Genomic DNA, 24,286 nt, shown 5'->3' on the forward strand with positions numbered 1-24,286 from the left:
TGTTCTTAGCAGCTGACACACCCATCCAATTTCTTCACATCAGAATCCATCAAAGGTTGATAGGGGCACAGTCTACTTCTGGTTGTTGAAGTTCTCAGTATACAAAAAAGGAAAATTACAGACCAATATCCCTGATGAACATGGATGCAAAAATTCTCACCAAAATACTAGCCAATAGGATCCAACAGTACATTAAAAGGATTATTCACCATGACCAAGTGGGATTTATTCCTGGGCTGCAAGGTTGGTTCAACATCCACAAATCAATCAATGTGATACACCACATTAATAAAAGAAAGGACAAGAACCATGTGATCCTCTCCATAGATGCAGAAAAAGCATTTGCCCAAGTACAGCATCCTTTCTTGATTAAAACTCTGCACAGTGTAGGGATCGAGGGAACATACCTCAATATCATAAAAGCCATCTATGAAAAGCCCACAGTGAATATCATTCTCAACAGGGAGAAACTGAGAGCTTTTCCGCTAAGGTCAGGAACACGGCAGGCATGTCCACTATCACCACTGCTGTTCAACATAGTACTAGAAGTCCTAGCCTCAGCAGTCAGGCAACAAAAAGAAATAAAAGGCATCTGAATTGGCAAAGAAGAAGTCAAAATCTCACTCTTTGCAGATGTGGAAAACCCGAAAGACTCCACCCCAAAATTGCTAGAACTCAGACAGGAATTCAGTGAAGTGGCAGGATATGAAGTTCTTGGTATAGTAATGGATAAATGAACTCCAAAATAGGATTATGAAAATTCTGGTCTATTTACCTTTAACAATTTAGCACTTTTAACATATGCATTTTTATTATTCACAAGGTAGTCATAAAATTTATTAAAAATATTGATGTAGATGCTACGAAGGCTACGTGGTTGGGTAACGGGACACAGGATCAAAATTGAAAGGTGATTATCTTTCTCTTTCCATTGGTCAGTGTATATGATTGTGATTGTGTACATTTTCTCCTTTGAAAGTAACTTACAAAGTCTAAACGTGAGGCGCTTTGTGTGTGCAAGCTGTAGGCCAAACAGCGTCCCTCCACCGCATGCCTGCTTTCTCCAGTGCACACACACAGACACAAGGACACACACACCAGGTAATAAGCTCTCCCCAAGACCTGCTCAAGAGTGGCAGGAAGTCTCCCAGGTATCATCCTTGCTTGCTGTCTCTAAATACAAGCACACAGAACCCCTGGGCTTTGAGGGGGGAAAAGAAAAACAAACGTGCTTAAGTTACTGACTTTGAGAAATTTTACAACAGTTTTTTTTTTAAGATTTTATGGATTTATTTGAGAGAGAGGGAGAAAGCATGAGCAGGGAGGAGAAGGGAGAGGGAGTTGCAGACTCCCCACGAGCCCAGAACCCAATGCAAGGTTCGGTCCCAGGACCCTGAGATCATGACCCCAGCACCCTGAGATCATGACCTGAGGTGATGTCATATGCTTAGCAACTGAGCCAGCCAGGTGCCCCTACAAAGGTTTTATATTCCTATTTCCTGTGCATATCTGCTGACTCCCTGGGCTGATGTGGCACCTGGGAGCTCTGTGATTACTTTCCCCATCTCCATGATTCTTAAGCCAAAGCTTATTGGAGCCAGTCCCTTAGTCTTATTCCATCTTTTATAAAGACCCCTTGCTGCAGCACACCCCTTTCCCCAGTCCTTAGATGTTCAATGTAGCCAAGGAGCACTACACCCTGTTCCCATCATTAAAGCTTACTCTTAGGTAAGGATCTGCTAAATTCATTGTAACCGGACTTAGATGTTTGCTAAGGCGTATTGCTCAGCCTTTCCAGGGACTTTCAATTTTCACCAAAGACAAAGCCGTACTTTTAAAGAGGAATAATTGATAAAACACTGTAGTGCTATATAGAGTATAAACTACTCCTGTTGACTCTTCAGAGATTTAAGGTTCTGACCTGATATTCTGCTATAAGGCATTTTCAGTTTTGATTTAGAGATTTACACATGACTGGCTAGTTGATAACCGGGGTCTCACTTCTTGCCCTGTGCCTTTAAAGTGTAGAAATAATGAAAGGGGGAAAATTCATCCACTTGCTCTGTAGACTAGCCTACAAGTTATATTTATCTATACAAGGATGAACATGGTATTCAAGCGTTCTTTTGCAGAATACCTAATCCTTCAGGGGGAAAAAATATACTGTATAACGTTCCTGCTCAGAATTTTAATGAAAAACTTTATGACAATTTAGTGTACTATTGGCTTACATTTTTGTAATTTTACAAGAAAATTTCCGTTTCCACATATCCATTAAATATCTGATTCATTTTCTTGGCTCAAGATAATGCCTTACACCTGTGTCACCAGCAAACCAGTGTCTGCATTGGACAAATATAAGACTAATTGTGATTAAGCAATTAAGCATTTTTAATTTCCTTTTACTATTCTTCGGATATAGCGTATTTCTGAAGAATCAGGAGCCGAATGGAGTACCTTGATAGTGCAGAACTTTAAAGCAAAGCATATGGACTTGGGTTATCCATCATTAACTGGCAGAGATTCTGTTGTACAGAGCCTTGTGACAACATCTCAATTTTCTTGCTCTAGTGAATGTCCTAATGAGCACATTTACAGTGTGAGTTATGGAGAAGAGTGAAAAACTTTAAATCTTTATAGCATTTTTATGTTCTGTCTTCCTTTTTTGTAATCAGATCTTGATTCAGAGGTGGAATTAACACCCAGTAGGACGTCAAAATTTCTTGGCTTGAATGCTCTGCATACCTTTTCTTTGTCTCTAGAGCAGTCAAGGACTGATTTATGGACTCTCTGATTCTGAAATAGTAGAAAGTATCTGAAATGCATATCTGTTGTTTCTACAAGCCAATCACATCTCGTTTACATATGAAACATAAGGCAAACCAGAAGGAAAAATAAGTAAATTGGTGCCTTTTTTTTCATGCTGTGGTACTACGTTTTACTTTATTCTTCCTTTTATAAGACAGTCATTCCTATGCCCTTGTCTTCAGGCATCTATTCCTTTAGCTACTGGCAGTTTGTCATTTCCCTCCCAGCAAATTTCCTCAGGTGAAGACTATAGTGACTTCTGTTACACAAACAGAGTGTTTTCCTCTGGGTACTTTCACAGAATCTCTCCGCTTTTTAAAACAATAGGTTTATTGAGGTATGTTTCATATGCCATAAAATTCATCCACATAAAGCATAAGTTCAGAGGTTTTCAGTATATTCACAGATCTGGGCAACCATTACAGCAATCTCATTAAGAGCAGTTTCAATATCCCGCAAAGAACCCCCATACCCACCAGCAGTCATTCCCCACTTCTGCTTCCCCACCCCATCCCAGCCCCAAGGAACCACTAATCTATTTTCTGTCTCTATGGATTTACCTGTTCTGCACATTTCACATCAATGGAATCCTGGAATATGCGGTCTTTTGTGACTGGCTTCTTCGCTGAGCATAGCGTTTTCAAGGTTCGTCCATGTCGTAGCACGTGCCAGTACTTCGTTCTGTTTTATTGCCCAATAATATTCCATCACATACACGTGCTACACTTTATTTATCCGTCAATTAGTTGATGAACATGTGGGTTGCTTATACTTTTTGGCCACCGTGAATAATGCTACTGTGCACATTAGCATAAAAATTTTTGAATAGACATATGTTTTAATCTGTTGGTTTTTTTTTTTTTTTGTTAAGGAAGACGAAAACCAGACCGCGTGCTAGAACCTAAGATTCCAATTTCTAATAAAACACTCTTTGTACCCACTATATTCTGGAAATTTTAGAAATACAAGTTATTTATAAAACTTCAATACCACACCTTGCTTCTACTTCTGGACTTGATTTGCATCCAAAATGTGGAAACATATTGTGAATCTTTTCTCAAAATATTTTAAACATCTTCGCGTGTGCTCATCATCACTTCATAGGTGATAGGTGGTGATGCCATCCTTCTAGTAAGTCTTCGAGGTCTGTTGCCTGTAATATAATTTTTTAAAATAATAAATCATTGTGAATTCTGTGGAGAGTTCTTACGGCATGAGCCACCCTGTCATGGGTCTTAGAATGCTGGGCAAGTAAATGCTGTGCAGACCAACGTGGCTGTAATACATCAGCGTAATGTAAACAGTGTTGGGTTAAAAGTGAGTGCCTAAATGAGCTGTGATCGCAAGTGTGCTGCACTGCTCCAAGTACAGAAATTGCAACCAGCCAGTGGGTAGCAGCCTCCCAGAAAGGCAGCCCTCTGGAAGCCAAACCACAGCAGCTGGTTAACAGTATTTTCATTTGCCTCCTTCTCTGGAGTCTGCTGGGGTTCCTCACTGGTTTCCTAGTCCCAGCCCTGCAGTCCGCTTCGTATCAGCCTTTAGATTGCTCTTTTGCAAACACCTGGCTGTTGGTTGATTATTCGACCCACAGAATATGAGCTTCGAAAGGCACCATAGAAATGACCTAAATCAACTCTCTCCTTTACCCTTTGATATTTTGAAGCTGAGAAAAAGTAGATCTGCCAAGATTAAATAACCCGTACTATTCTGGGACCCCTAAATCCTAATCCAGGCTAATCCTAACCAAAGAGAGGCCCCAAACCTGGGAATTGTGGCTGTGACTATAAGACATGACATTTGTTCCTAAGTGGTCTGAACAATTTTATTTGTCTTTGGCTTAGACTCCTGAAGTGGGATTCTCAAATGTGGCTTAGGAACCCTGAATGTCTCTGTTCTTATTCCTGTGAGGTTTAGCGTCCTAAACTACTGATTTTTCCATGTGCTTTAAATCTAACTCTTCCATGGGGTTGGGGGAGGTGCTTCTGGTTCCTTCCTTGGCCTGATCCTGTGTCATTTGCCTCCATTCTGGGTTTTGTTTCTTTTCCCAGCTGATTGAGGTCTGGGCAGTTAAGTCCTGCCAAAGCGGGTCCAAGGAATAGTAGGTAAATACTAATGGAAAGAATACAGATATTTGGCACAATTAGAGGGAAATTTGAGGAAAACTCATATTTTCAGGAAGAACCAAAAGTTTCCACCCCATGAAGCAATGCCCTTTCCTCACCTCTCCGTCTATGTCAAGGGCACCTAATAAATGCTAAAATGTATTTTCATATCATCTCCTCCCTTGCCAATATCACATTCGTTTCTTGATTTCTTGACTACATGCTTTCTTTCTACTTACAATGCTCCGCTCTAGAACCAGAATTTTCGTTCTCATTCTTTTTATGCAAATCTTGCTTTCATTTAAGACCCACTATAAGTGACTGGCCCTTTTTCACAAAGCTTTCTCTTCTAAGCACCACCCTTTAGGAACATTGTATACTTCTGTATTCCTCCAACATTTAGTTTACACTTTTAAATCACAAGCTCTACTAAATATTGCTTAATTATCTCCAGACATTTCATATATTGTATGTACTCAGTTTCGCCAAGGACAATGGACTGCCATGGGCAAGATCTATGCTTTCTGTATCTGTTAAATTTCCCCCATAGTATTGGGCACAGGGACAGGAGTTGGTAAATATTAAATATTTTCATTTAAACTAATTCATAAACTGGATTTCAAGACTAATTTTATTTATATCCACTTTATGTGGGAGCACGCATATTTTCATTATCAGTTACCTTGCAAGATGAGGATCAAAAAAAGAAATGCACGGAAGGCAGTATTGATTGGCGTTAGGCTCTGACTGTGTGCCAGGTACTGTGAGGGGTACTGGGCATGCAAAGAGGAATAAAGCATGGTTCTGCTCTCAAGAAATATAGAGTCCAGTAGGGAGACAACTATGTAAGCAAATAGGTTCAATAATGAAGTAATAGGACATTCTAGGCACAGGACAACATAAACCAAGGTGTGGAGAAAGAGCTGAGCATAATATGTTTGTGTCTACGTGGTTAAGATCGTTAGTAGCTTAAAGGAAAGAGTGGGCCATATGGCAGCAATTGAAAGTTTAACAATAGATTGAAATAACATACCAGTGCTGCCGAATAGAACTTTCAGCAATGGTGGAAATATTCTATAAATGAGTTGTCCAATATGGCAGCCACTAGTCACATGTGGTTACTGAGCCCTGAAATGTGGTTGTGTGACTGAGGAACTACATTTTAATTTTCATTTTATTTGTAATTAATTTAAATAGTCACATGTGGCTAGTGGTTACCATATTGCACAGCCCAGGTCTAGATAGCCAAGCTAGATGCAATGGAATTTTCTGGGTTATATGCAGAATTTTATCATTTATTCCATCTGTCTCTGTGCTCCAGACTGATGAGTCCAGGAGATGATAAAATGTGCTGCAGTAAATGGCTTTGAGTTTTCACATCTCCTTTCAAAGCTTCAATTTCTTCATCATTAAAAATGATAGTAATGATATACTTCTCATGGGTTTGGGGGAGGATTAAATGAAATATATGTGAGAACGCTTTGTAAACTTAATATGTATGAAAATACTTTCTAAACTATCTCAAGTTCTAGGGGTGCCTCAGTGGCTCAGTCAGTTAAGGGTCGGCCTTCAGCTCAAATCATGATCCCAGGGTCCTGGGATCAAGCCCCACATCTGGCTCCCTGCTCAGCAGAGCGCCTGCTTCTCCCTCTCCCTCTGCTGCTCCCCCTACTTGTGCTCTTTCTCCCTCTCTCTGTCAAATAAATAAATAAAATCTTTTTAAAAAATAATTAAAAAATAAACCGTCTCAAGTTCTAAAACAGTGATTTTCATTGGGGGCATTTGGCAAATCTGTGGGTGCTTTTCCTTTGCCAGATTGGTTAAGGGCAATGTGCTGTTAACAGGCAGGGCCCAGGGAGATGAGATGTCTTATAACACATGGAACATTCATGCAAAAGTAAAAACGTAAATTCTTCTAATGAACACTTATGTAGGTAAAAAATCTACTTCTTATTATCGGGCCCAGAATTTATTCTGTTTTATATATAAACAGGAAGCATTTCTATATGTTTTCAATAAACACTGATTTATCCAAGAAGGTAACTTCCACGTAAACTAAAAGAAAGACATACTTTGTATCATTCGAGAGTTAGTCACCATATCTGAAAATCAACATACAAATGTCAGTGCCACTAATAATATTTGAAACTCCTTAATCAGCCTGTATTTGCAATGATTGCACTTATTGTGATTCTATGTAGAGATATGTCTGATTATTTCATTGTCTTCAGTGTAGATAGTCCCTGTGAATTTACATATAGAATTATATATTATACCATTATAAATAGTTTTCCTTTTATTTCTCCTTTGTGTTATAGTTCAAGCTCTATACTGATTTTTTTTTGGAAATTATGTGGGTAGGTAGATTATATTATCTATTAATATGATTTCAGAGTAGTAAAAGAAGCATTACCAAATATTCATTCTATGGCACTGGTAGCACTAGTTTTAATAGGGTTGAGAGCCATTGTTTTAAACCAATGCGGTCCTTGTTCTCATTGTTTGCTATAATCTCTTAACTTGTCAGAGGACTTTACATTTCTATGAAAAACACAAATTGTCCCTTCTTTTTTTTTTTTTTTTTTTTAAAGATTTTTTTTTTTATTTATTTATTCGACAGAGATAGAGACAGCCAGTGAGAGAGGGAACACAAGCAGGGGGAGTGGGAGAGAAAGAAGCAGGCTCATAGCAGAAGAGCCTGATGTGGGGCTCGATCCCATAACGCCGGGATCACGCCCTGAGCCGAAGGCAGACGCTTAACCGCTGTGCCACCCAGGCGCCCCACAAATTGTCCCTTCTTAAAGTACACTAACGCTCTCCTTCCTAAGGTGGGGCAACATTCCTGAGCTGGAAGTACCTGGATAGCTGACCTAAATGGCTTAGGAGGGGCACAGATCTCTCTTGAATAGTCTGTCCAAATGTGGACAGTGGATTCGTACTTTCCAGGAGCAATTCTTAGACCATGCTAGAACATTTAAACAAAGGCTTACTAATAATCTAGAGAAAATTGAAGTGCAAATTTGAATATCATAAAACTAGATAAACTAGTTTATACAACACACTCATCGTTAATTTGGGGTTCCTCCTTCCTAGATCAAGTTTTGTTTCCAGGGACTGCTTATCTTTAACCTCTACCTTAAAAACACCTTGGAGAGTTGGAAATTCAAACCAAAACAAGGGACATTGAGTGAGGTAAACATTTCCTCTTTTCTAATTATCTAAGGCCTTCCTTAAGCATTTCCTTCCTTCCTTCTTCCTTCCTTCCTGCTCTTCCATCTATAATTAAGGTCAGGAACGTTCACTTCTGTTGAGGAAACTTCACCCCTACAGACACAAGGGCAACACTCACTGCAAGATCAGCTCTACAAGACAATCCTGGGGAAGATAATGCATTGGTTCCAGCATCTCTTCAAGAGTGCCAGTTTTTTATAAAAAGTAACAAACTTACCTCAGATCACGGGTAGGAGGGTGTAGGGCATGAACCAGAACTTGAGAGAGCTGCTGAATTCCAGGCTGATAAATAGTACATTCATTTTAATGGGCAGACTATCACTTCTGGTTGGTTGATAGCTATGCTGTGCTGATGTAAAATTAGTTTAGTACCACTTGGATTTGCTCATTACTCCATGATACCCAAGAGTCATGAAGTATCCCAAGTAATTGGAGATTTTCTTGGTGACCAAGGGGATAACCTACATCCTTGGCAATTTTGCAGGGTAAGATGGCCAGGATGACTGATTTGTTTTGAAGACTGCTTGGTCTTTGAATGGCTTTTTATTTTTATTTTTTTAAAGATTTTATTTATTTATTCAACAGAGATAGAGACAGCCAGCGAGAGAGGGAACACAAGCAGGGGGAGCGGGAGAGGAAGAAGCAGGCTCATAGTGGAAGAGCCTGATGTGGGGCTCGATCCCATAACGCCGGGATCACGCCCTGAGCTGAAGGCAGACGCTTAACCGCTGTGCCACCCAGGCGCCCCTGAATGGCTTTTTAAAGCTACAATCTACACCATCTGTGAAGTAGATCCATGATCAGGGAATGAAGATATGAAGCTGAGGTGTGTGTATGCTGAAAGAAATCAAAGTTAAAAAGTAACTAAAAGACTTAACACGTCTCTAAAAATAAAGTCTATTAATTTTTAAAATAACTAAAATAAAAATTATTTTGAAACTTAAATACTTGCCTTGTGTCTAAACCAAGACCTAATATTATTTTCAGGAATTAAATTTGTATTCGAATAATTTTTAAAAATTCAAGAAGCTTCCAAACTCTTTTTAATGTTTTTCTTATCTAAGATAATGTTAATTGTGGGGTTTTTTCTGTGATGAATATGACAATATTTGTTTATCAATTTACAATATTCAGACTGCTTTCATATGCATTTATTTTTACTTTTTTAAATGTTTCTTATGTTATGTTAGTCACCATACAGTACATCATTAGTTTTTGATGTAGTGTTCCATGATTCATTGTTTGCATATAACACCAAGTGTTCCATGCAACACATGTCCTCCTTAATACCCGTCACCGGGCTAGCTCATCCCCCCTCCCCCTACCCTCTGAAAACCTCATATGAAATTTTTTTCAGTTGAGGGACGCCTGGGTGGCTCAGTTGGTTAAGTGTCTGCCTTTGGCTCAGGTCATGATCCCAGGGTCCTGGGATCCAGTCCTGCATTGGGCTCTCAGCTCAGGGAGGAGCCTGCTTCTCCCTCTGCCTGCTGCTGCTCCCCCTGCTTGTTGTGCTCTCTTTCTCTCTCTCTTTCTGACAAATAAATAAAATCTTTAAAAAAATTTTTTCAGTTGTCAGAGGGACAGTTTAATGTAGTGGTTAAAAGTATAGATTTGAGGGGCGCCTGGGTGGCTCAGTTGTTAAGTGTCTGCCTTGGGCTCAGGGCGTGATCCCAGGGTTCCCCTCCTCCACTGGGAGCCTGCTTCTTCCTCTCCCACTCCCCCTGCTTGTGTTCCCTTTCTCACCGGCTGTCTCTCTCTCTCTCTCTCTGTCGAATGAATTAATAAAATCTTAAAAAAAAAAAAAGAAGTATAGATTTTAGAGCCAGACTACCTGGGGTTTAAACTCCATCTTCCCCAATTAGTAGCTGTGTGATCTTAAATGAGTTACTTAACTTTTCTTGCTTTAATTTTCATCATCTTTTCCCATCCTTATAATGGGGGCAACCATAATACCTAATTCAGAGATTCAGAGTTGCTGTTGAATTTATACTATAAAGTACGTAGAATTATAGACATGCAGTGTTAGCTACTGTTATTATTACCATGTCATAAAATTCTAAGAACTAGTGACAAAGTGTCTGAGGATCTGAAGGGGTTAATGGTGAGTGGAAAAGTCAAGCATTGGAGTGCATTGCCTCCATGCAAGATTACCTTTTTGTAGGACTCAGGCCTTCTAAGATTTGTTCAGGGCCCTTTTCACCTCACAGAAGACAAAGTCTGGGAGATTTCAGTGCTGAGCTTCACCTGCTTCAGTAAGTGAATAAAGCAGGTTATTACAATGGGCTTAACGGTACAATATTATACACTCAGTGTGATCTCAACCATTAAGACAAAGCATAGCATAAAACCTGGAGGAACGATAGCAAGCACAGATGCCAACTATCAGGAGCATTTGCCCCTGAACGTGGGATTATGGGCCACTCTTTGTGTTTCTATAATTGTCTTTCCTTACCAAGTGTTCTGTATTGAGCATAGCATTGTTTCGATAATCAGGGGGAAAAAAGTAGAAACGAAAATGATTCCAATCAAAATAGAAATTTGTTTTAGCACCCTAGAGTCAAATAAAGGAGCATCAAGAAGGGTAGGTGAGGAAGAAAGATTTAAAATCTAAAATATTCATTTTAGAGAGCTTTTGCTATTTGAGAAAGCAAGAACTGTCAGACCCACACTTCATTTTATGAACTGGGCATTTCAGATAAAATTAAATAAATGTGAATCCACGAACACTGCAGTGAAACAAAGGCAGCCGCCTCGTCGAGATAATAAATCCTGCGCGGCACTTGCACCACCCGGGAGGCTGGTCAGCCCGTGACCTAACGAAACGCTAAGAAGTTTTTTTTCCACAAGAGGGCGGTAACTGCTAAGGGTTTGTTCCAAAGGGCCTGCTGCAGGAGCCAGGCACTTGCAAACCAAGCAGCGACGCCAATGAAATAACTTTTTCTCAACGAAGAATAAGGAGCCGCACGTGTGAGGCCCCGGAAAGACCCATTCTGACACTCGCACGCATACCCGAGTCAGGAGCAACAACTCTAAGCAGGACATAAAGAGGAACTAATTTACAGACTCGTTTCAAATTCCTACATTATGTTCGGTGGACGTTATTTATACAGGTGTTAAGTTTTTCATGGCCGTTCACATCAGACACTGTATAATCTGGTGGATCGAAGCGAGCTAGCATTTTATTCCGTAAGGAAATTGTAATAACCCACAGACATTCCTTCGAGCACAGGATTTCCACGCTGGAGCCAGTTTTCCCGAATATACTCGCAAGCAAGCGGGTTCCCTGGAAGCAAATGGGTCTCCGCAGAAAATGCTGGAGGGGAGAGGATTATATATACGTCTACGTGCTTTGCTGAAGTTCAAGACCAGTTTTCTCTCCAGCAAGGTATTTAGTGTTTTCTTGCATTTACTCTCGTTCCTGAATTTGGGTTTTGATATTGCAGACATTTTTGGATGTTAGTGTTCTCCATCTTCGGGGACATTCAGAACCCTCCCTTCCGAGTGCACGTATCCCCCATGAGAGCTCAGTACCTATTCTGCCACTTGCAGCAGGAGGGCCATGCTGCCACGTGGACGATCCCTTAGGGATATCCCGGCTTGGGGTTGGAGATCTTTCCGATAGTGGATTCTACGTCGACACCAGTCCCTTCCCTTACATATTTTGTTGTCCTCGTTGGGAGAGCGTGGACCACAGGACCCAAGAGCGCTCTCGGTCACCGGGCATTTGCTGGCCCCTTTTCACTCCAACACTTCCCAAATCCGTCTCCTTAACTTGCTGGTCCCCAGAAGCAGCCAAGGGTCCAGTTCCCCTTCACGGCGTTTACAGGAGGCAGAGAGACGGACAGACAGAAAAGCAGCCCTTATTCCTCTGCTCTCCCTCTCCGAGACTGACGTGTTCTAAGCCCGTGGACATTCTTCTTTCTCCCTCGTGCCTGCTCTACCCCTCTTACAACACTAACATAAACCCAGCCGGCCTCGGGGGTCAGCCCATGCAGGCCCCACTCGCCGGTGACTCGGAGTCGTTAAAGGAGTCATCTAGGCAATTCAAACAAACACATTTCAGAGAGGTTTTTGGCCTGAAACACACACCTAATTCTCTTCATACCCGACACCCCCCGCCCGTGTCCCCCGTCTTTTGCGAGTGTAGAATAGGGTTCTCGTGACTACACTTGAGTATCCCAACATTTGACGTTAATATTTGGGGAAGAAGAGTTATCATTCATCCCTGACTGCTGAATTTAAGTACATTTAGCTGAGATTTTATTTGCATTCCTTCTGCGAGTTACCCCGAATTTAATGGCTGTTCCTTTAACTTAAAGCACAAGTATCAGAACGCGCCAGGCATTTCGGAGTCAAGGGTTAGATCAAGGGGCGTGTGGTCAAGGGGATCGCGCAGGCTGCGTTAACCGCAGAAGCAGGTTAACAACAGTAACTTGAAAACTGGTTCGTTTGTTCACGGGCTCAAAATGTCAAGAGAGGCGTGCGTCTTCTTCATCCCTATCGTTTTAGCTCTTTTTGCAACCTCAGAATTTGCCAACACTCATTTATTGTTAAATTAAAATGCAAATCTTTTGCTTCCAAACACAGCCCCCCCAATATATATATATATATACACACACACACACACATATATATATGTATATATTTGCAGAGATGCGAGGGGGTGTCGCGACCACGTGTTACACGTTCTACTCCTAGAGTCTACTTCTAGTCGGACTTAGAAATGTCCGACTTTATGTCGTGCGCAGAAGGGAGTGCGGGTCCTGGGGATTCCCTAAGGGAAAGTCCGGACTCACTAGGGCGCCTGTAAACCGCGTGTAGGACGGCCCCGACCAGAAACGGGCCTCCCTGGTCAGCATCGGGAGCTGTTCTTCCAAGACTCCGCCAGGAAGGTGGTAATAGTGATGCAGGGGCAGGGCCATCTCTCCTCGCGAGTGACAGGAGCAGCCCACCCCCCTCAGAAGACGCCCCCCGCTCTTCCCTCTCCCAGCTGGAGACAGACGGAGCAGATCGATGACAGCCAGCACCAGGCGGGCAGGACGCACCCGCCTTCCTTCGGCGCAGCGCAGTGTGTCTGGAATACAAGCTGCCCCACGCGGGATTCAGACACCAAGGGTTCGCCCCCAGGGATCGAGGTACACAGACCCCAGAATTGTTTTATTGACATGAGAAAAAATATTGCTATTTTAATTCCTCGATGTGAATGATAAATAAAAGCAAAGGATGGAGACACCTTGCACCTAGCTTTGCAACTATTTACCAATATCAGTTAAGCCAGAGTTGGTTGGATTGAGTTGAATATCTCGCTCATATTTCTCTGTCTTTTTACCTCACTTCTCCCCATATCAGATACTAAATTTACAAAAGGAGAATATCCAATTCTTTCCTTAGTCACAATATTTACATGAAATAAAGGGGGGATCGTTTTTTTGGAAATTGGAATCTTTGGGGCTCACTGGCCTCCTTCCCCCCTCCATTCCTACCTAGTTCTTGAGACCGCAGTGTACTGGGGGAATATGAGGAGGTCGCTGGTGGCCCAGGCGCGGGGTTCAGGAGGGGAATTGTGTGCCACTGTCAAGTGGGAGTCTGAGAGGTAAGGAAAAGTTTCGTTTGTAACGAAGCGAGAGGCAGAGGGACCCCGGCAACTCGCACCGGCCGGGCTCCCCGCCTCATCCTTTCGTCGCAGTCTTTTGGCCGAAATGGAAGGGCGCTGGGGTTTAGAGCCATAGCCCAGTGGAGCATCCTCTCTCCCAGGGAAATGCAGATGGTCCCCGAATGAACTCTTTTCTTGCTTGACTCAGCATAATTCACGTGGAGGAAGGAATTCACCTTCCTTTAGGTCAGAGTCTAAGGTCTGAGAAGTGATGGATTTAGCCCAGTCTCAAAGTTAATGCAGGAGGGTGGTGGGGGAAGAGGGGGACCAAATAAAAACAAAATTACTTTTATCTCAGAAATGAATAATAAAAGAGGCAAAGGGTAAACAAAAACATTAAAAATAAACAACTCAAGCTCCAGCTGCCACCTTGAAAAGACCAAAGCTTTAGAAATGAGGGCTATCAAAGCAGAATAAGCCCTCCTGGCTTTTGGTGCTTGGACCCATATGAGTGCTTTGGCACTCACAATCAAACTCCATCCATGGGTGGTGCTGCTCAGATTTTATTCTTGAGCTATTTATTTCTATTTTCTAAGAATTAAGTTTAGACTTAATCATCTCTCCAAATTGCTCTAGTGACTACCCCTCACTGCTGTGTTACTTCAACATCCTGAAATCTCAAAATTGTGCAAAGGTCTTCCTCCTCACTTGCACAGCTCAACCCTGCCAGCAATTTCAAGATCCTTTTACAAGGGGCCAGGGATGGAAGATAGAAAGGAGATAAAGGAAAGCACTCTCCAACTCCTAAATCTTAGACATCCCATCACCACAGCCCAGAAGCCTGGACACCTCCATCTCTCACAATAACCCTGAAGTTGAGGGAAAGGGGCCAGAGTTTTGGAGACAGTTTTCAAAAGCTTATAGTCCCCTGGGGAGGAGGGTACCCAGATACTTCTTTATATAGATGCCCCTTTTGGTGATTCTGCTTCCGTGTAAACTCAGAACAAATAACGACAATAATCAAAGGAAAGAGAAGTTAAAAAAAAAAGAAAAGAGTTCACTCCTCTCGAGTCTAAACATCACCTGAAAAATACTCCCATTCAGCTGATTCCGTTCTCTGAGTATTGAGTAATCCTATAAATGATGACATTGCGGAGAAACCTAGGAATGAAAAGAAAAGTAACGAAGAAAGAACAGAGAGGGAAAGAGGGAGGTGGCAAAAATGGAAGAGAACGATCCTTTGGCCTACTAGGGGATTAAGGACATCTATAGGCTTAAGGAGCAACAAATTAATTTACACAATTCTGGGAGAGCCCAGATGGCCTTTAATTAATCCCTTCAAAAGAAGGAGCTAGGCCAGGGCTGCGCCGGCTGCCCGCTCCATTAGCTCCATTTTACAAGGGACCAGACTGTTCGAGGTGAGGCGTCGCGAGCTCGTAGGGAAAGGGGGGCGGGTAGGGTGAGACGAGCAGGCAAGGGGGGAGGCGAGGGAAGAATATGAACTGCGTTTCCATAAAAGGGCTGGGTTTTCATTATTCTTCTCTTTAAAAGTAATACCCACTCCGTCTCTGCTCCCCCCTCCACTTTTCCATTTTATTTAACACAATTAATTGAGGCGTCCACTGGCCCCAAGGCGGAACTGCACCACTCGCCAGCCCCCACCCCCTGGCCCCACCCACAGAAGGGATGGAGGCGGGAGGAGGCGGGGACCAAGCGGGCGCGGCCCTACGGCTCGCCCTCCTCAGCCAATCAGAGGGCGCGGCGCTCCGGAGTGGGCGCGCCCCAGAGGCGACGCGAGGCCCGAGGCTGCGCGCAATTGGAGACGGTGGTTACGCCCCCGGCCTGCACCCCGCTCCTCGGCTCCGTCCCCCGGCCGCCTCCGAGTGACGTCCCTCAAAGTTCTCATTTTGGACCCCCATTTCCCCCTCCTTTTCGTCCCCCAGCTAAAGAGGGGTAGGGAGTGATGCAAATGTTTTATTACCTTTGAGAGCTTCATCTGAACTGTCAGGCCCGGAGGGAGAGAGGAGAGGAGAGGAGAGAGAGGGAGTGGAAGAGCCGGAGAGGGTCAGCTTGGCCAGAGGACAGGACTTAGAAGAACGAAGCCTGTAAAGCCGCGAAGAAAATGCGAGAGAGGAGAGGCAAAGGCGGAGAGTGAGAAGAAGAGAGGGTGCTGGGGGGCGGGGGTCGCCAGGCCGTTTACAGAAAAGGACAGACGAACACAGCCGTAACCGAAGCCGTCCGACTTTTCACACTTAGTCTTTGTTTTTCCTGTGTTTTCTCCCCCTTTTTTCTTTTCAATATTGCAAATCTAGTGCCCCGTGGCCCAGAGGGGAAGGCGGGTTGGCGCGCCGAATCCGGGAGCTGCGGGGATTGGTGGCACTGCCTTTTCTGGCGCACCAGCCTTGGGCAGAGCCTGCGGAGGAAGCCCGCCCAGAGGCGAGATCCTCCCGCGGGCTGGATGCGCTCTCTCCCCGCGAGCAGCGAGCGCCGAGTGAGAATCAGCCTCGCGGCGAAAGAACAGGGCAGTCAAGTAAGATTAGAGGAGCGCGGCCGGCGGAACCTGGAGTCCTTTGAACCTCCCCAAAGAAAGCGAGCCAGTCCCCACACTCCAACATCGAAGTGGAAATTCGGTGACTCTTAACTTTGTTGCAAACTCTGGGGCCGGCCTGGGTTTTGCTTTGCTTATTTCTCCGGGGGAGAAGATGAGAAGTAGCGCACATTGAGAGGCGAGGAAAAGTGAAGAAGAGAGAAGAGACCGAGACTGAATCCACGACTCTAGGAGCGAAAGGACAGCCAAAGCCGCCCGGACGCCCACTGATCTCGGCGAGCCACCGCCTCTCCAGTGGCGCGTTTGGACATTTCTGCTGCGCAGCTTCGAGAGCAACTCTCGGCCGCGGCGTTCTCGGCCCAGTTGGCAGGTCGCCTCCGGGAGCGCGGAGCTACTCCTCGCTCGCGCCCTCGGCACTCCTCGCTCCCCTGAGCCCCGCCGGGGCACCGGCCGGCGCCCTCGCTGAGTGGCTGCGGGCTCCGGCCTGGCCGTGGGATGTTAGCGGTGGGGGCGATGGAGGGCACCCGGCAGAGCGCGTTCCTGCTCAGCAGCCCGCCCCTGGCTGCCCTGCACAGCATGGCCGAAATGAAGACCCCGCTGTACCCCGCAGCGTACCCCCCATTGCCCGCCGGCCCCCCCTCCTCCTCGTCCTCCTCGTCCTCCTCGTCGTCGCCCTCCCCGCCTTTGGGCGCTCACAACCCAGGCAGCCTGAAGCCCCCGACCGCGGGGGGGCTCTCATCCCTGGGCAGCCCCCCACAGCAGCTCTCAGCCGCCACCCCCCACGGCATCAACGACATCCTGAGCCGGCCCTCCATGCCCGTGGCCTCGGGGGCCGCCCTGCCCTCCGCCTCGCCCTCGGGTTCCTCCTCCTCCTCTTCCTCGTCCACCTCCGCTTCCTCTGCTTCGGCAGCTGCCGCGGCTGCCGCGGCCGCTGCAGCCGCCGCCTCATCCCCGGCGGGGCTGCTGGCTGGCCTGCCCCGCTTCAGCAGCCTGAGTCCGCCGCCGCCGCCGCCTGGGCTCTACTTCAGCCCCAGCGCAGCTGCCGTGGCCGCCGTAGGTCGGTACCCCAAACCGCTGGCCGAGCTGCCCGGCCGGACGCCCATCTTCTGGCCAGGAGTTATGCAGAGCCCACCTTGGAGGGACGCCCGCCTGGCCTGCACCCCTCGTGAGTACGATCGCCTGAGTCCAGTTGTGCGTGTTCTGCCCACTCTCGGGTCATGGCCCCTGGTGTGCACGGGGATCCGTGCACCCTCTTGGCTCCCCAGTAGTTTGGCAGCGCCCGAATCACACGATTTGAGCTCTGCCAGGCATTGATTGAGGGACTCTGGCTTCCCTGAGCTTGCGTCCAAGGGCCCCCCACTCTTCAAGTCTTGGACACGCCTCGAGGAGCGGGTGTGCATGAGTCCGCGGTGCTAGGCGTGTGTCTCATCAGAGGCCCCGGCTACTCTGGAACAGCCTGATGGCAACCTCAGGCCCTGCCTGGGTTAACGAGGTGGGAAGGGCAGGAGAGGCCATTGCGCCCCCGCCTACACCCCTTCTTTCCTGGCTCCCGCCTGTCCGCCAGGGCCCCACTCCACCTACACCCGCCTAACTGGCCTCTCTGCGAACTGGTGGGGAACGACAAGCCCTCCACGACCCGGCCGGAGTGCGTGTATTTGCAAGTACCTCTCGGCCCAGGGTGTCCCTACTTAACCTCTTCGCCTTCGAGGAGCTCCCCCACCCCCCACCCCAGTACACTAGAAGACAGGCCCCGCGGCAGCCGCTTGGGCTAGCTCAGTCACTTCGGGCCACTCCCCTCCGCTGGTCTCTCACTTTCCCACCTGCCTGGCCCCCGGGAAGGGGGGGTGGGGGTGGCGAAGGGCCGGGACATCTTGAGCCTGGCAATATTGAGAAGCATCGTGGCCCTCAACATCCTAACATGAAAATGAACCGGAGGAAGAACGAGGTGGCAGCAGAAGGACTGGGGAATACGCACATCCCACCAAGACCTTGCTTGAAACCAAATGAGATGCCCTGCCATCAGTCCAATTTTCTGGGTGGTTGGCTACTGCCACGGGGGCTCCTAGTCTTCCAGGTGGAGTTCGAGGCCCAGCCAGGTCTTTTTTTTTTTTTTTTTTTTTGCTCCGTTCTTTGCTCTTGACCAAGTCTCCCAAGTTTCCATTAAGTCTCCAGATCTCCTTCGTGTGGCTGAGCAGCAGTAACTAAGGGAAGTTGCGGGAGCCAACTAGAGGCTCCCTTGGGAAGCCTCGGATGGTGGGCGGCCCGGGCTGGTGAGGGTGTAGGGGAGACGCTATTGTATTCGTTTTGATGGCCAAGTAGGGACCGCCAACAAAGGCGGCACCTCCTCCCCCTCCGCCGCAACGGCGTTAGTCCTGGGGGCGATTTAGCGCTCTTGTGTGCAAAAAACAAGGCGCCCTTTGTTGTGCGGACACAGGTTAGGAAAGCGTTCAAGGAAAAACAACAACAAAAACTAGCCATCCTCCTGCAAAGTCTCCGGGGCCATGCGAGCCCTGACTGGACTGGGAGGCGAGAGGGGCCTTTTTCCCGCATTCCTCAATTTACTGGGGCCTGGCGATTCGGCTCCGGCAAACTTCAGCAATGCGCTCCCTCACTGTTTGACGTCTGTGTTGGACAGAAGATTATTTACTGCTGCTTCAAACACACCTGGCTTTTTAAAACAGGTGGGCGTAAAAAGGCAAAGGGAGGCGCGCGTGGGACTGGAAGCGCCAGACACTTCTGATGCCTGCGGCGGAATAAGCTTTCCAAAAAACACTGTTTTTTGAGTTCGTTTCTTTTCAGTGGAGCCGCTTGTAACCGATTGTTTTTCCCCTTCCCTTGTTTATCTGTTCTCGCAGATCAAGGATCCATTTTGTTGGACAAAGACGGGAAGAGAAAACACACGAGACCCACGTTTTCTGGCCAGCAGATCTTCGCTCTGGAGAAGACTTTCGAACAAACGAAATACTTGGCGGGGCCCGAGAGGGCTCGCTTGGCCTATTCGCTGGGGATGACGGAGAGTCAGGTCAAGGTGAGTAGACCTTGCAAACCTCGAGGGACGGTCTCCCAATCCCTAGCGCGCGCGCGCGGAAACACAGACACACAGACACACACACACACACACACACACACACACGCAAGCAAGCAAGCAAGCGCGCACACACCTCTAACAAACAGCCGCTCGGGGGGTGCGGATCTGAGGAGCCTGGGGAGAAGATGAAATCAGCGAAGGGGGTGGGAGTGGGGGTTACAAAGGCCCTGGGGTCTCGAGGCGGGCAAACTGTTGATGAACAAAAGGAATCAAGCCCCCGCCTTTGAAATTAGGTTAATCTAGATAGCAGCATGTGCTGGGGGAACTCGCCATTATTGGAGAATAAAAGCATGACCAAAACATCAGCCCCTAGGATAGATCACGCCAGTTAGATAGCTTCTATTTATTCTATTTGTAGGGATATTCAAGCTTTTGTTTGTCAATTCAAGCTCCGCTGGTTATATAATTTCCTGATGTAGATCAGCCTTATAGTTCTACTATATTAACTTGCAGGTTAAAAAAAAAAATCCACAAGATCCAACCACTTTAGCAGGGATGAATCTGCTTTTAGTTTAGCTGAGGACCATAACTTTGGAATAGCAATTTTCCGAATGAATCGACAAGATTATTACCCTATTATGAAAGAATTCTGTCTAAGTTTATCAACAGAACTAGGATATTTTACTGTTTGTGACAACAACTTATAATTAAAATGTCACTTAGCTTATAATTGAGTTGTACAGTATATTTCCAGGGAATCAAATTTGAGAAATCTTTCCCTGAAAAATAAAAGGATTGAACCAGTGGGGAAATTAAATCTAGTGGTTTCCTGTATTTCCAGTATTCTCTTTTGCGTCTCTTCTTCGGTTTATTATATTCGGGTGTTTTGGAAGGGGAAGGAGTGTAAGTCTGTTTTCATTAGTAATCTTGTCGCTCCTTAAATTAAGTAGGAATAACTATTAGCCACGTCTGCTGGTTAGAGTGTATTTCCCCCAGGGCAAGGATCATAAAATGCATTTCAGGAGTGATTTTGTATGTGACCATTAGAATACCATCACAGTTAAAATTATTTTTGCAATGGTTGGTACAGAGCCTACCACGGTAATCTGGAAGTCTTCATTTGTCACCGTAAATATGTCTGTGTGGCTAGAAGTGAATTATTATAGCTGTATAAGGAAAAAAATCACTTTCTTAACAATTCTGATTCTCTAGATAAAATACATAACTGATGAGAAAATGGATGGGAAACATAAAAAGAGGATAATATCTTTGGGAAATTGGTTGCTTATTGCCAATGCTTTAGGTTAAATTATGTGTATCAAACAGGGTGTCAAACATCGTGAATAGCTTAAAATATTTGTTATATAAAATAAATGTCTTGGAGAAGAACAATATTAAAATAATATTTGAAAGACTAGGCATGCTAACAGTGGGAAATAATGTAACTGGTAAAATCTTACTTTAAAAAATAACTAATGGAAATTTCAGTTTGATTTTTGGTTTTATGAAAACATTAAACCATAGAGAGAGACTCACACACAAACTACTGTGATGATTTTAGCTAACCTAGTCAATATTTTCAAGCATTTATATTGATTATTATTAGTAATTTGAGGTTTCTGTTTTAGCAAATCTTTTTCTTTTTGTTAACTTTACATGGTGCATTACAAGTGGAAATGGGGAGGGGAGTGTTTACCTACCATGTTTGTGTGGATTCAGACTTGAGATACGTGAAACAGACAAATACCCAAAAACGAAAAGGAGAACAGAGGTAATTGCGGTAAATGCCTTGCTTTCTCCCACAAATCACACTAAAAAGCAAGTACACTTCAAGTTGTTTGTAAGTCTTAATCTAAGAAAGTAAACAACAAATAAAATCACAGTCGTTATGAGGCAAACCGAGGAAGGTGAGAAGTTTCCTACTTCAAACTACAAAGTAGGAAAGCGGACTCATTTGTAGGGAAACTTATTTTAAGTTTTCAAGTTTTTTCTCTTCTGAGAGATAGCTCACTGACAAGGTCTACACACTTGTGTTACTATTGCTATGGCAACGGCAGTCCGTTTTTTGGTGCCCGGTGCTGGGAGGAAGCTGGGGCGTAGGAGGCTGACGCTGACGGCCCGAACAAGGGAGGTCTCTGAGGGAGGGTGGCAGGGCGTCCGGGGCCCGCCCGCTGGAGCGACCAGGGGATCCGGGAGAGGCAGCCTTGCCTGGATCCGCTCGCCTTCAATTCCTGTTCCCCCTGTTTCCCTTCCCCTCCCCTTTCTTGGCCCTCAGGTCTGGTTCCAGAACCGCCGGACCAAGTGGAGGAAGAAGCACGCGGCGGAGATGGCCACGGCCAAGAAGAAGCAGGATTCGGAGACCGAGCGGCTCAAGGGGGCCTCGGAGAACGAGGAGGAGGACGACGACTACAACAAGCCTCTGGACCCCAACTCGGACGACGAGAAAATCACGCAGCTGCTGAAGAAGCACAAGTCCAGCAGCGGCGGCGGCGGCCTCCTGCTGCACGCGTCCGAGAACGAGAGCTCGTCCTGAGCGCCCGCCGCCCCCAGGCGCCTGCCGGGCCTCTGGCCTCGGGCCTCCGCCCCGGGCGCCGCGCGCGCCCCGCCTGCCCGCCCCTCGGGGCCCTGAGGACCCGGCCCCGCCCGCCGGGGCCCGTTGCTATTTTCTGAGATGTACATATCTATTTTTTTAACCTGGAAGTTGAGGGGGGCGGGGGAGAGAGAGAGAGAGAGACTCGGGGGTTGATCAGAAGGCAGAAAGGACCTCGACATGCACTGCGTAGATAAGGCAACCGAAACTCGCAGCTGGGCTACCGTCCCGGCCCCGCTCGGGCCCCTAGACCCGTCCACCCGGCGGGAGCTGCCGGGGTCGCCGCACCGCCCCTTCCCGCCTGAGCCCGCGGGCCGGCCGGGGCGGGGCGCGGAAAGGTGTCCTTGAAGGCTCCACACCCAGCGCGGGGACCTCAGAGCCCCGCGGGCGGGCGACCGCCACAGATGGGAGGAGAGAGGGAGGCTTCTCCCCCCACAAACTGCTGTGCCGACTAAAGCAACCTGTTGAAGGCTCTTTGTAAATAAATCGTGAGTCACACTGACTAGAAGTTACTTTATTGTGAATATTTAAAATGTAAAATGCTTTTTTGAATTTGGTATAAAAAGATGGCCCTCCTTCTTCCTTCACCCTGCTCCCTTTTAAGAGCTACTCAAACCACACGTTGCCCTTTTATTTTGAACTTAATTTGAGAAGCGAGACAAGAATGTTCTCCACCCCCCTCCTCTCCCGGGTTTGGATTTGTTCAATCTCACTTTTCCCTTTGTCCCTTGTTGCTCTTCCCTGACCACCCCCTGGCTCCGCGCCCCGCTCCCGCCTCCAGGACTTAAAGTAGACGTGGAACCAGGGAAGGCCTCAGACCTGCCTCTCCGTTCCTCTCTGAAATTGCACAGTCGTTTGTTGCTATTTATTAGTGATTTAAAGAAAGTATTGGGGAGGGAGGGGCTACAATAGCTTGTATTTAATTCCTTTCTGATAAAAATGCGTGTTAAAGTAGATGGTGGGAATTGTTGAAACTGCTCCGGGTCAGAAACATAAAAATCCATTTAGTTGCTGTAATTGAATTTGAAGTGTTTTGTATCATAAGAATACTATAGACTATGTATATTGTTTTCTTTTTTAAGCTAATAATGGTGATATATTAGCATCTTTAACCTTTATTAATTTATATAAGGAATTCAGTTTGTAAAGAGAAGAGAACCCCCTTTGCAAGACCAGTTAAATGTAATGCACTTTCTGTTTCAAAGGATAAATCAAATTAAAAAACAGTTTGAAGACGTCTGTTGCCTTGAATGGAAGGGTACAGATCATTTGATTTCACCAGAGATCTCAAAAGTCAAGACCACAAAATTATTATATTGGCTCCTTGGGTAAAATAGCTGCTATTTATTTATATATTTGTATATTTATTCAAGAGTGGGGTCACATCTCTCATTCTCTTGGATTAGGAAGATTAAAAGAAATGTAGCCCCACTCGTGGGGCTTCTCGAAGAGACTTGTCTAACAGGCTGCTTCTGATGTCTGTGTTGTCTAAGTTTTTCCTGATCGCTTTTTCCTTCTCCGAGAAGTCCTTGGAGGGTTTTGGGAAGGCCTCATTTCCATAGATCCAAGATAGCTCCTTAGTGGGGCTCTAGCTTGCTTGGCTGAGAGGAGGCAGAGGAGCTGCTGGTGGAGCAGTGCTGCTGTTTGATGCTAACACATACCCACCCCTGTAGCTTGTAAGAATGCAGAAGTTGTTGGAAAGACAGGAACCTTGATTTTGCTAACCACTACAATAAAAGATGAATTTAAAGAAAGCTTCTAACTGATGCGAAAGTCTTTATGGAATCAATGCCACAGCTTTTGCAGCTAAATTTGCAGGGGAAAAAGAAAAGGAATTCTACCTAGGGAGAGGGCTGTATCGCTATCTTGGGATCTTTTTGTTTTCAGACACTCTGTTATAGGCTCGGTGAAATATAGTTATCCCCTTAGTGTTTCAGGTTAATGAGCTTGTGTTCAAAGAGAGAAAAATCAATAGGATTCAGTAGATCCTTCAGGCTAGTGTTAGGTAAAGAAAGGGTGGGTCTGTTTTGTTCCCTTGAAAAACAACAACAACGACGACGACAACAACAACAACTGTGAAAACTGGCAATGAGATTGCCTGAAGGAAATGATTATAGAATATATTCCTCATGGCGTGGTGTAATGGAAAGAAAGGATATAGATCTGCCCTGTTTCTTTTCTCTAGTTTGTGAAGTTCCCAGTAAGTTTTAAACTTCTGAATTTCTGCATTCTTAGCAAGACTGAATTGTGTATCCTATAGAGAGGCAGCTATTTCAAAAGAGGTTTTGCTGTGCTGGGGTGAAGTAATTTGAGTCTTAGCTATAAATAATAAGAATTTCCTTCCTTCCCTCCCTCCCTCCTTCCCCCCTTCCTTTCATCCATCCAT

General features: G+C 45.7%; 1 protein-coding gene across 1 annotated transcript; it reads left to right on the forward strand.

Moving 5' to 3' along the window:
• The first annotated feature begins 15,730 nt into the window (after nt 1-15,730).
• On the forward strand, nt 15,731-23,235 carry NKX6-1 (NK6 homeobox 1). The gene is made up of 3 exons (XM_045793175.2): nt 15,731-17,447; nt 19,138-19,310; nt 21,586-23,235. Exons 1-3 carry the CDS (start codon nt 16,778-16,780, stop codon nt 21,841-21,843), a joined length of 1,101 nt encoding a protein of 366 aa, XP_045649131.1. The 5' UTR covers nt 15,731-16,777; the 3' UTR covers nt 21,844-23,235.
• The last annotated feature ends 1,051 nt before the right edge of the window (nt 23,236-24,286 follow it).

This window comes from Ursus americanus, chromosome 8 (genome assembly GCF_024610735.1).
Source record: "Ursus americanus isolate L20-20 chromosome 8, mUrsAme1.1.p, whole genome shotgun sequence".
NCBI lineage: Eukaryota > Metazoa > Chordata > Mammalia > Carnivora > Ursidae > Ursus > Ursus americanus.